Source organism: Nomascus leucogenys, chromosome 12, assembly GCF_006542625.1.
Source record: "Nomascus leucogenys isolate Asia chromosome 12, Asia_NLE_v1, whole genome shotgun sequence".
NCBI classification, from domain to species: Eukaryota; Metazoa; Chordata; class Mammalia; order Primates; family Hylobatidae; genus Nomascus; species Nomascus leucogenys.
This window is the reverse complement of record NC_044392.1, coordinates 77,219,679-77,232,884: the sequence shown is the minus strand read 5'-3', so window position 1 is coordinate 77,232,884 and position 13,206 is coordinate 77,219,679. Positions and strand designations below refer to the sequence as shown.

At 34.5% G+C, this 13,206-nt stretch overlaps 1 protein-coding gene across 1 annotated transcript in view; it reads right to left on the bottom strand.

The window, feature by feature from the left end:
• DPYD (dihydropyrimidine dehydrogenase) overlaps nucleotides 1–13,206 on the bottom strand; it is an 806,347-nt gene that overhangs the window by 557,255 nt on the left and 235,886 nt on the right. The window contains exon 8 of the mRNA XM_003260094.4: nucleotides 2,810–2,897. Coding sequence (XP_003260142.1) covers nucleotides 2,810–2,897 — 88 coding nt within the window. The remainder of the gene's footprint in view (nucleotides 1–2,809; nucleotides 2,898–13,206) is intronic.

Genomic DNA, 13,206 nt, shown 5'->3' with positions numbered 1-13,206 from the left:
GGTAACTACCCATAGACCAAAGACGGAATTCAGGTTTGAAAATGGCTTACGTTGTTACATGAGAAAGAACTAAATGTTTATATTGTTTTACCCTCTATTGTTTTCTGAAAGTGCCCAAACGTATATCCTAAATAATATGGAATTCCTATTCTACATTTCCTCCTACAAAATCAGTGAGAAAGGGTAGATAAAATAAGTGAGTAAAGTTTAATTAGAATATGGAAGCAAGGTTAATGAACAAAAACATGTAAGGATGTGTGGCTGTCCAAGTAACCGACAGTTATATGGTAATACAAAGGTCATAAATTCCCAAATCGACACTCATGAGTGTCAAATAAACATTTCCTAGAGAATACGGCTACTTGTCTTCCACAGACTGAAGCTTTTCTTTTTGACATGATGAAATTTTTCTTGTATATGTTTCATACAAAATACTGAAATAGAGCATAACTGCATTCCTCACATCACTACACCAAAATGTCAAAGATTCACTTCTCAGCATGAAAATGCACAGCACATAAATATGAAAGGACTCTACATTCTAAATGCTGTATTCACACCTCAGTGCAGAGTCAAATGGAGACAACTGTATTGTGAGCCAGTATAGCATTATCAAATAATATACTTAAGGGGACTTAATAGAATAAAATTAAATAAAAAAGCTGAAACACTATTGATTATTTCGGTTAGAAGGTGTTTCATGGTTATAACTACTCAGAGTGATGAACAATTTAATTATTCCAAATTTTTGGAATAATTTGCTTCTTATGTAATTAATTTGGGTATTTCAATGTATTGGTTACTTTATTGGTCCATATTTCTTCAGTACAAAAATTCTTTGTAGACGAAGTTCTTACAGATACATGTATTAATAATTGTATTAGTATATACTCAAATAATAGAAAACATATCTTTTAGTACATTGGTGAATTTCAGATAGTTATTTGATAACATTATCAGTATTGCAGACCTAAAGCCTGATGAATTTTCCACTTAACTACTGACCAAGCATTTTTGATCATGTGTTTATTGACAGTAATTGGAACTTACAGACACCTGACCAATTTCTTTACATTAAATTCTCAATACAAATGTAATGTTGAAAAGTAAAGCTAAAGTCAAATATAGGATGCCTAAAAATAGAACCTAGGGAAAATATCAGATCTTGCCTCCTTCCTACTTTTGATATACACAATAAATATAATATTGTAATTGAGATCATATAGACAGATACTAATGACAATGACACCCAAAATTTTCTGAAAGGAAGGAGGTTCAGTTGAGTCATTTAGGAGATAGAAGACAGTGAAAATTTATATTGCTTTCCTAATTTTTCACCTAAATAAAGGGGCTGACAGGCATGGTCTTAGAAATGGCATATTGATAAGAAAAGTTTAGTAGACAAAGAAGCATTAATGATGATTGCACTCCAGAAAGGCAATGAAAAAGGACAGCTGCAAAACAAACATTACTCAGTGTGTGATCACTTAAAGAGATGATATTATTTAGAACTTCATATTCTGAGTGTGAACTGCCAAAGAGACAGACAAAGTAAAATACAAGACGATGAGTTTATATTAAAATTGAGTAACAATTTAACACAGTGGTCCCCAAAGTTTTTGGCACCAAGGACCAGTTTCATGGAAGAAAATTTTTCCATGGACCAGGTTGGAGAAAGACGATGGTATCAGGATGAAACTGTCCCACCTCAGATCATCAGGCATTAGTTTTAGATTCTCATAAGGAGCATGCAACTTAGATCCTTTGGATGCCCAGTTCACAAGAGTTTGCACTCCTACGAGAATCTAATGCCATTAGATTCTAATTTAATCTAATGCTGATCTGACAGGATGCAGAGCTCAGGCATTAGTTTTAGATTCTCATAAGGAGCATGCAACTTAGATCCTTCAGATGCCCAGTTCACAAGAGTTTGCACTCCTACAAGAATCTAATGCCATTAGATTCTAATCTAATCTAATGCTGATGTGACAGGATGCAGAGCTCAGGCAGTAATGCTCGCTTGCCCACTATTCATCTCCTGCTGTGTGGCCAGGTTCCTAACAGTACAGTACTAGTTCATGGCCCCGAGTTTGGGGACCCCAATTTAACATACTCAATTTATATGCCATAATTGCCCATAGTACAAATCATATAAGAGAATGAATATGACATTCATGAGGCAAAGACTAAGTCAAGCCAACTTACTTGTTCTCTCTGGTCTCTCAGTAAATACTAAGTGGAAGAAAAATGTTAGAAAACTCATTCTCCATAATATATTTAGGCAAAATATGAGAAAACAGTATACACTGAGTGCCTCAGGAGTAATAACACTGTCTAAGGGACTTTCAGAACACTGATGGAACATTTAAAAAATTCAACCAAATAAGAAAAGTCTTTGGAAAATTTTGAAAAATGAAGAGCAAAGGGAACGAGCCAACTCCATCCTTTATTATCACTTTAATCAATTGTTTTTATCATAAAAAGAAAGCTACAGCCTCTAGACAGATTCTGAGTTTCTGGTGGTATGACTTGAAAATATTTTCTTCCTAGAGATTCTCACTGGTAATGATGGTGTGGTGAAAGAATGGGAAGATAAACATCTTGCTGAAATCTCTCCATAATTAAGGTGAAACAGCACTCCTACTTATAAAATAGAAATTTAGTTACTTGGCCAACCATTTCTATCTGTTATTCCCTGAACAAATATAACTTTCATCATGAAAACGTCTGAAGGCAGTCATTCTTCTGGATATTGCTAGGAAATAAAAAATACATTAGAAATAAATATATTTAAGAGTAAACTACTCACCTATTCCAATGAAAGCAGCTTTGTAGCCTTTTTCTTTCAAAGTGCCAAGAGTCATTTCATTCACTGAAAGGCTTTTACCACAAATTATCTATAAGAAACAATATTTTGCATAAGAAAATTTGGCATATGATTAATTAAAATCCTAATATTTAACATCAAAAAGAATCAAAAGTCAGCCAAAAATTCTATAAGATTCCATATAAAATGTGACAACATTTTTGTCTTTTAGTATACAGGTTTACATAAACAAAATAGTATATAAATAGAACAGGAACATGTTCTATTAAGGGCTAAATGCAGAAGAAAAGCCAGTGTCATTAAAACCATCAGTAAACTTCCATAGCCTGCAAAATATGTTCAAAGCACGATGTGGGGCATTTAAATAATAAGACAATAAATAAGACATATTTCCAGAACCAATGTACAGTCAAGTAGGGGTAAAAGATATACACAAATAAATATAACATAAAACAGGCTATGATCACCACATGTGTATGAGAGTTCAGAGGCTGGGGAGATTCATTATAGCTAAACGTAGAAGGTTGAGAATACAAAGAAGTGGGATTTCAATAGGGCCTTTAAAAGGAAAAGACAGGATTTTGATAAGGGACACTGTCAAGGGAAAATGAATAAAGTCAGGAAGCAGAGGGTAGTCACCCCTAGTAAAAGTCACAATACTTGGTCAGTTCCCAGACATGAGACAATTTTCACTTCTGGAACCTGCTGACCAGGGAGGTGTCAGGGTCCCTAGGAAGAAAGACCCTGAAACATCCCTACAAGTAAATACTGTGATTCCCCTAGTCCTTTCCCAAAGTAAACTATGGTCATTTATCCAAGCAACTAAGCCCTGGAAAAAGGGGAATGATCAGACATTTCAAGGACTATTAAGCACTGGTTCTTCAGTAACACTGATACTTGGAAACACAAGAGTGGGTACTTACAGGGTGAGGTAAAAAATGGAGCCTGACTGAAGTCTAGTTCACAGTGGGCCCACTGAAACCACAACTCAGTCAGTGATCGTTCTCCTAGTCTCTAAGAGCATAACTGAAATTGTTACACTTGTCAATTGAAGTAATCCCTGCATTGGGTCTCTGGTCTGTGAAGTAAGAGCTATAAAAGCTATCATAGTTGGGAAGACCACATGAAAATATCTGAAAATCCAGCCAAGAGACTAAATCAAAGATAATATCCTATCCTGGGTGCAATGGGATGGGGAGAGATGGTAGTGGTCCCTGTCATATCCCCATTTAATCCACCAGCCTGTCCCCTGCCAACACCAGAGAATTTCTGGAGGAGGACTATAAATGTCTGCAGGCTTAACTAAAGAGTAGTCCTGATTTCAGTTCCTGTTACAGATGTGGTATTATTCCTAGAGAAGTTTTATAAGGCCACACATAGATTGCATGTGGCCATTGATTTGGCAAATGCATACTCCTTCCACTCTAATTAGAGAAGGAGATCAGAAATAGTTCAGAGTCACAGAGTATAGATAAGAATATTCATTTACAGTTTTGCCTCAGGGATATGTCAACTCTTTTCAGTAATAATACATGTAATCTGAAGCAATCTGGACATCCCACAGAACGTCACAGTGATTCATTACATTGACGACATCAGGCAGATCAGACAGCATGAATAAGAGGTGGTGAGTATGCTGGAAACTGTTAAGATATCTGCACTCCAGTGGGTGGAAGATGAACTCTATGATCAGGGACTGGCCTCTTGAGTGAAGTTTAGAGATCCAGTTGTCAAGTATGTGCCAGTAAGTCCCCTTGAAAGTAAAAGACAAATAGCTGCGTCTCACATTTCCTGCCATATAAAAGGAAGCACAATGCCTGGTAGGTTTTTTGTGTTCTGAAGGCAAAGTGTTCCTAAAAACAGTCTCTAAGCTGAGTCATAGAAGAAGAGCAATGTATACCCATGAACTGGTAATTACAGCTACACTGAATAGTGCACCTAAGTGTAAAGCTCTCTTCTAAGTACTGCATATACTGACTCATTTAATCCCCACAGCAGCCCCATGAAGTGTTATCAGTATTTTCATTTTACAGATAATGATACTAAAGGACAAGAGAGCTTATATAACCTTTATAGCAGTCACATATATAGTCTAATTTCAGAGCCAACATGCATAATTGCTGTTCTCTTGTGCCTCTTGAAGTTAGAGGGCAGAGCTGGCACCATCCTCAAGGGCAAAGAACAGCATATTGTATGTGAAGACCTACTAAAAAGGTTGTGTTTCAGGAGTATAAAGTGCAAAGCAAGCAATGGAGCAAGAAGTTGGAGAGGACAGGATGACTGGAACTGGATCATAGAGGGCCATGTTTTGTCTTCCTAAAACAGTAATTGTTTTTATATTGGCAGATATGGTAACTGTCAGAAAGTTTGTAACAAGGGACAACCAAGGTGAGATTAATAACGAATATTCAGAACTCTGGAATGTATCAAAAAACATTAAACTGGAACATTAATTAAATATGTATTATTCAAAGCATTTTATAGTAAGTAATAGTATTACTATCAGAATTAGTAGAATTCGATGCTATTAAAATTATCTAATAGTGAGGCTTTAGAACTTTAATTTATTCTAACTTTTAAATAATATTTTATTGAAAAAGAAAAATAATTTTGCTGTTTGTTTTACGAATCACATACCATTCATACCAATATATAATAAAGGTTAGACACAAAAGAAAACACCAGGTCCAAACATTCTAATAGAATATTAGCAAACTGAGTAAGTCTGCCATTTCCAAAGTTGAGCAGTGGAATGCCATGCCAATGAATTAATTGGTGGAGGTGGTTCTCAAAATACTTAAACTTAGGTTTACTTTATTCAGTGCCTCTGCAGGAAGATTCAAGAAGACCTCCCAACCTTTTTGAGGTGGATATTTGTGGGAGAAGGCACAATAGTTTAGTTTAATAGTGGCTTTTTGTGATTTATCAAAGAGGAATAAAGACATCCTAATTCTTCCGCCACAGCAGAGTGAAAATGTCTTTGATTTTGTAATATATAAGAAAGATGCTCAGACATTCTGTATTTATACAGTCTGATTCTACTCTAACACACAATAGTGTGCAAATGGGGATGGAAAACAGTTGAGTTTTCCTTTTGTGTATGGAAAGCTGCAAAGACAAGTATCTTGATCTTGATGTGAATTTACTGGGATGGAGACCAGCAAGACTTGACTTTACCATGGACAGACATTGTGGGAAAGATGGAGGATGGTCATCACTGGGCAGCAGATCCCTAGTAGAAATGAGGACAAAGGCATAATAAGAACATTCCATGCAGTGACAGGCACAAGGCTTCCTTCCTTTTCGGGAATGGGAACCTATTCAAATTTCCCTTTCCTAAAAGCCTGAGGCCCCAAATATTTGCCATGCAAGAAATAATCTATTCTTAGAAAGAATTAGAAGAAAAATTCCTTGACAACAAAGGTAAAACTTTGCTTACATTATGCCTTGGGAAATTGAAATGAAATGTGTGTTAACTAAAACTAGAATTGCGAGACAACTACAGCTATCAGAACATCACCTTGGCTGATAAGCTATGAAATCTCAATGTTATTTGTTAAATAGATATGATGCTAGAAAAATCACATTATGAGCATTGTGTTTGGTGTTTTTGTTTCTTTATTCCTTGTACTTTTACATATGTAATATTTTCCATCTTGATTTTCTTAAATATAGTTAACAGTATATATTCTACCTTCCTCTAATGACTTTAGTAGCATATTATTAGATGTTTCCTACCTAAATTTGGAATACAAATTCAATCTATTTCGAGTTCAGTGTAATAGTCACTACTTTATTCCAGCAGTTCTGAGTGTCATATACCCTGAGCCAAAGTTCCATCTAATAGTCTCAGGGATTTGATGAAAACTTTCTTTATATACTATAATATGTATTCATATACATAATAACATTTATTATGCAGGATAAAGGCTTACAACTTTTTTGTGGAGTATAAATCTTCAAATAAAATAGGTGATGCCCATTATTTTTAAAAATCAAATAAAAACATATATACTCTTCACAGTTTTCTAATAGAAAATTTGGTTAAATAGAACAAATATTTCCAGAAGCTCTAAGATAGAAAATAAAATGAAGAAATTTTGAAAGTATTTAGCTATCTTTAGAAATGAAAATTATTTATTAGCTATTAGTGTACATGTTTCTTTCCTTGTGGGAGAGAAATAATATGATTTTATATTTATTTTCTAATACTATCTCATAATCACAGATATTCTTGATTCAAATAACTATAGTGAAAAACAAGATGTTATAAGAGGTTATTAAGAAAAAGATAATACCTCTATTAGATATTTCATCTCAAACTATGAAGCAGAAGAAATGTATAGAAATTACACATTAAAGTAATCAATTAGAATTCTATCAGAATACTTTGGGAAATGACAAATATACATATTTTAAATATGCAAAAATGCAATATCTTCATTCATATTTTATGCTTTTAACTTTGAAAAATTAGGATATAAAGACCATGAAACAAAAATATGTATTTCTATTTAAATTCTGAGTTGCATTACAAAAAAAGTATTTAAGTGATTTGTAACATTGACACAAATATCACAGGAGATTCTACTGAAGTGCATCTTAGCTTAAAAATAATTTGTAGGGGTTTATATTAGAATTTTTTTTATAAAATTAAGAAGTTTTCTAAAAATAAACATCAGCTAAGAAGCCATTTCTCCTAAAGGGAATACACAATTTTATTACACTATAAATGATCCTTTGGTGTAAAATCAATTGAGAGTATGCTTGACGAATTTAAAAAATGCAAATATGGCTAATAAAGTGAAAAAATTATGAATTCTATCACAAGAATACAGAAGCAAATGAAAACACTGTCCTACATAACTGCTGTCTACATGGGGAAAAAAAACCTACTTTCTGAAGAAAAATAAGGCCGGGCGCGGTGGCTCACGCTTGTAATCCCAGCACTTTGGGAGGCCGAGGCGGGCGGATCATGAGGTCAGGAGATCGAGACCATGGTGAAACCCTGTCTCTACTAAAAATACAAAAAAAAAAAAATTATCCGGGCATGGTGGCGGGCGCCTGTAGTCCCAGCTACTCGGAGAGGCTGAGGCAGGAGAATGGCGTGAACCCAGGAGGCGGAGCATGCAGTGAGCCGAGATTGCGCCACTGCACTCCAGCCTGGGCGACAGAGCGAGACTCCATCACAAAAAAAAAAAAAAAAAGAAAAAGAAAAATAATAAAATAATGAAAACACATGAACGCCGACAGATTTTTCTGAAACTAATAACTTGAAATGTTTTCATTATTCAATCTATAAAATGAAAATGAAGTAAGTTTACAACTCAAGATTTTAAAGCAAATAACAAATAAGTTCCACTCTGATCTTGCTTATTTCTTGCCTTCTGCTAGCTTTGTGGATATTTTGCTCTTGCTTGTCTAGTTCTTTTAGTTGTTATGGTAGGGCGTCAATTTGAGACATTTCTAGCTTTCCGAAGTGGCATTTAGCGCTGTAAATTTCCCTCTTAACACTGCTTTATCAGCATCCCAGAGATTCTGGTACATTGTCTCTTTGTTCTCACTGGTTTCCAAGAACTTCGTGAGTTCTGCCTTAATTTCATTGTTTACCCAGGAGTCATACAGGAACAAGTTGTTCAATTTCCAATCGCATGGTTCTGAGTGAGTTTCTTAATCTTGAGTTCCAATTTGATTGTGCTGTGGCCTAAGAGACTGTTAGTTATTATTTCAGTTATTTTGCATTTGCTGAGGAGTGTTTTACTTCCAATTATGTGATCGATTTGAGAGTAAGTGCCATGTAACTTGGAGAGCGGAACTGAAGGAGATAGAGACACAAAAAACCCTTCAAAAAAATGAATGAATCCGGGAGCTGGTTATTTGAAAAAAAAAAAAAAATATATATATATATATATATATATACACACACACACACACCAATAGGTAGACTAATGAAGAAAAGAGAGAAGAATCAAATAGACATAATAAAAAATGATAATGGGGATATCACCACTGAACCCACAGAAATACAAACAAGCATCAGAGAATATTATCAACATTTCTATGCAAATAAACTAGAAAGTCTAGAAGAAATGGATAAATTCCTGGACACATACACCCTCCCAAGGCTGAACAAGGAAGAAGTTGAATCCCTGAATAGACCAATAACAAGTTCTGAAATTGAAGCAGTAATAAATAGCCTACCAACCAAAAAAAGCTCAGGGCCAGATGGATTTACAGCTGAATTCTACCAGAATTACAAATAGAAGCTGGTACCATTTCTTCTGAAACTATTTCAAACAATTGAAAACAAGGGACTTCTCCCTAACTCATTTTATCAGGCCAGCATCTTCCTGATACCAAAACCTGGCAGACATACAACAAAAAGAGAAAACTTCAGGCCAAAATCCCTAACGAACATCGATGCAAAAATCCTCAATAAAATACTGGCAAATGAAATTCAGCAGCATATAAAAAGCTTATCAATCACAATCAAGTTGGCTTCATCCCTAGGTGCAAGGCTGGTTCAACATATGCAAATCAATACATGTAACTCATCACATAAAGAGAAATAAAGAAAAAAACACATGATTATTTCAATAGATGCAGAAAAGTCCTTTGATTAAATCAATATCCTTTCCTGTTAAAAAATTCTCAATAAACTAGGTATTGATGAACATACCTCAAAATAATAAAAGCCATTTACAATAAACCCACAGCCAATATCATACCAAATTGGCAAAAGCTGGAAGCATTCCCCTTGAAAACTGGCACAAGACAAGGATATCCTCTCTCACCACTCCATTTCAACACAGTATTGGCAGTTCTGGCCAGGGCAATCAGGCAAAAGAAAGAAATAAAGAGTATTCAAATAGGAAGAGAAGAAGTCAAAATGCCTGTTTGCAGATAACATGATCCCATATCTAGAAAGCCCCACTGATCAGCCCAATAGCTTAAGTTGTAAGCAACTTCGGCAAAGTCTCAGGACACAAAGTCAGTGTGCAAAAACTGTTAGCATTCCTATACACCAACAATAAGCAGAGAACCAAATCATGAATGAACTCCCATTCACAACTGCTACAAAGAGAATAAAGTACCTAGGAATACAGCTATCAAGGAAAGTGAAAAACCTCTTCAAGAAGAACTACAAACCACTGCTCAAAGAAATCAGAGAGGGCACAAACAAATGGAAAAATACTCCATGCTCATGAATAAGAATAATTAATATGACAATAGTCATCCTGCCCAAAGCAATTTATAGATTCAATGCTATTCCCATTAAACTACCATTGACATTCTTCACAGAGTTAGAAAAAACTACTTTAAAATTCATATGGAACCAAAAAAGAGCCCACATAGCCAAGACAATCCTAAGCAAAGAGAACAAAGCTGGAGGCATCATGCTACCCGACTTCAAACTATACTATAAGGCTGCAGTAACCAAAACAGCACGGTACTGGAAAAAAAATTAACACATAGACCAATGGAACAGAATAGAAATCTCAGAAATAAGACCACACAATACAACCACCTGGTCTTTGACAAACCTGACAAAAACAAGCAATGGGGAAAGGATTTCCTATTTAATAAACGGTGCTGGGAAAACTGGCTAGCCATATGCAGAAAATTGAAACTGGACCCCTTCCTTACACCTTATACAAAAATTAACTCAAGATGGATTAAAGACTTACATATAAAACCCAAAACTATAAAACTTTAGAAGAAAATCTAGGCAATACCATTCAGGATACAGGCACGGGCAAAAATTTCATCATGAAAACATCAAAAGCACATGCACAAAAGCAAACATTGACAGATGAGATTTAATTAAACTAAAGAGCTTCTGCACAGCAAAAGAAACTATCATCAGAGTGAACAGGCAACCTACAGAATGGGAGAAAATTTTTGCAATCTATCCATCTGACAAAGGTTTAATATCCAGAATTTACAAGGAACTCAAACAAATTTACAAGAAAAAAAAAACAACCCCATTAAAAAGTGGACAAAGGAGGCCAGGCATGGTGGCTCATGTCTGTAATCTCAGCACTTTGGGGGGCTAAGGCAAGCGGATCACTTGAGATCAGGAGTTCAAAACCAGCCTGGCCAACATGGTAAAATCCCATCTGTAATACAAATAAAAAAACTAGCCATGTGTGGTGGCGGCCACCTGTAATCCCAGCTACTTGGGAGACTTGGGCAGGAGAACAGCTTGAACCCAGGAGGTAGAGGTTGAAGTGAGCCAAGATAGTGCTATTGCACTCCAGCCTGGGTAACAGAGCTAGACTCCAGCCTCCACCTCAAACAAACAAACAAAAACTTAGGTAAGGAACATGAACAGACATTTCTCAAAATAAGACATTTATGTGGCCAAGAAACTTATGAAAAAAAGCTCAAAATCATTCAATCGTTGGAGAAATGCAAATCAAACCCACAATGAGATACCATTTCACACCAGTCAGAATGGTGATTATTAAAAAGTCAAGAAACAACAGATGCTGGAGAGGCCGTGGAGAAATAGAAATGCTTTTACACTGTTAGTGGAATGTAAATTAGTTCAACCATCTGGAAGACAGTGTGGCGATTCCTCAAAGACATAGAACCAGAAATACTATTTGACCCAGCAATCCCATTTTCGGGTATATGCCCAAAGGAATATAAATCATTCTGTTATAAAGATATATGTATATATATGTTCACTGCAGCACTATTCACAATAGCAAAGACATGGAATCAACCAAAATGCCCATCAATAATATAGTGGATAAAGAAAATGTGGTACATATACACCGTGGAATACTATGCAACCATTAAAAAATTAGATCATGTCCTTTGCAGGGACATGGACGGAGCTGGCAGCCATTATCCTCAGAAAACTAACACAGAAACAGAAAACCAAACACTGCATGATCTCACTTACAAGTGGAAGCTGAACAATGAGAATACATGGACACAGGGAGGGGAACAACACACACTGGGGCCAGTCGAGTGGGGCAGGGACAGGGAGATAATCAGGATAATTAGCTAATGTATGTGAGGCTTAATACCTAGGTGATGGGTTGATAGGTGCAGCAAACCACCATGTCACACGTTTACCTATGTAACAAACCTACATGTCCTGCACATGCATCCTGGAACGTAAAATAAAATAAAATAAAAATAAATTTAAAAAAGAGACTAACAAGAATAGCAGGGAAAAGCATTAATAAAGATATAGTCAGCAATTAATGAATAAAAAAACAAAACTTTGGTAACTGTTTATTTTAAAGAAAATATTAACTAGATAGGAAAACACAAAGAAAATTTAGAGATGCAAGAGCAAATATAATCACAGGCAAAGATGAAATATTTTTACTGTATACTGAAATAATAGACTTAAATTTTTGCTAATAAATTCAAAAACCTCAATGAAGCAGAAATTTTTCTAGAAATATGTTGGCAAAATTGACATGAGAATAAAATCAGTGGAAAAAACTTACAGAAGATATGAAGAAAAATGGTCATAGTTCTATTTCATAAGAGGGCTTGGAGAAGATGACAACTTCCAAATTTAGTAAAAAAGATGTCTCAAGATAATATTCTTACCAATGAGAAAATAATAAAATGCTTAGAAGTTTAATCTTATAAGGCTGATATAACTCTATTATCAAAAATTCACAAAACAACAAATAAAAACAAAACAAAACAAAACAAAAAGTCTTTGTACATTTAAAACTTGTAATGGTAACAATATTATTTGACTGTTCCCTGCTATATTTCTGGTTTTAATATCCATTACATAAATAAATGAATGCAAAAGAAAAACTTTAAAAATACTAACCAACTGAATCTGAATTACATGTACAGAAATAAACATGATGCCAAAATTGATAAATTTTAGAAATTCAATAATTAGTATAATTCAACATATAAACTCAACGTAAGTATTTACAAAGGGGAATTGAAAAATTTAACACACTTTTTATTAACTTTTTAAATTAATAAAATGTATTAATGTAAGACTAGAAAAATATTTATTCAATATGTTTAAAAATCCCATTTGAGAGACAAGAAAAAGAATTCCATGTATTATACCTCCTTTTTTTAACATACTAGATATTGAAATTGTGGAAGAAAAATATAAATAATGTACAAATAACAAACAAAATTATCTTTATTTTCTTGTAACATGATATTTGACTTGAAAAATTAATCTTAGAACGAACAAGGACTGATTGGCTAATAAGTATAAGATAAATTGAAATTAAAATATTCAATAGGAAATGCAGCTAAAAAAAGATAGTTGAGAGTGAAGATAAAGAAAGTGAACTGGGTTCTGGATATAATCAGGTTATGTTATTTGGATGATAATTAATATGCTACTAAGTACACAAGACTGGAGTTCA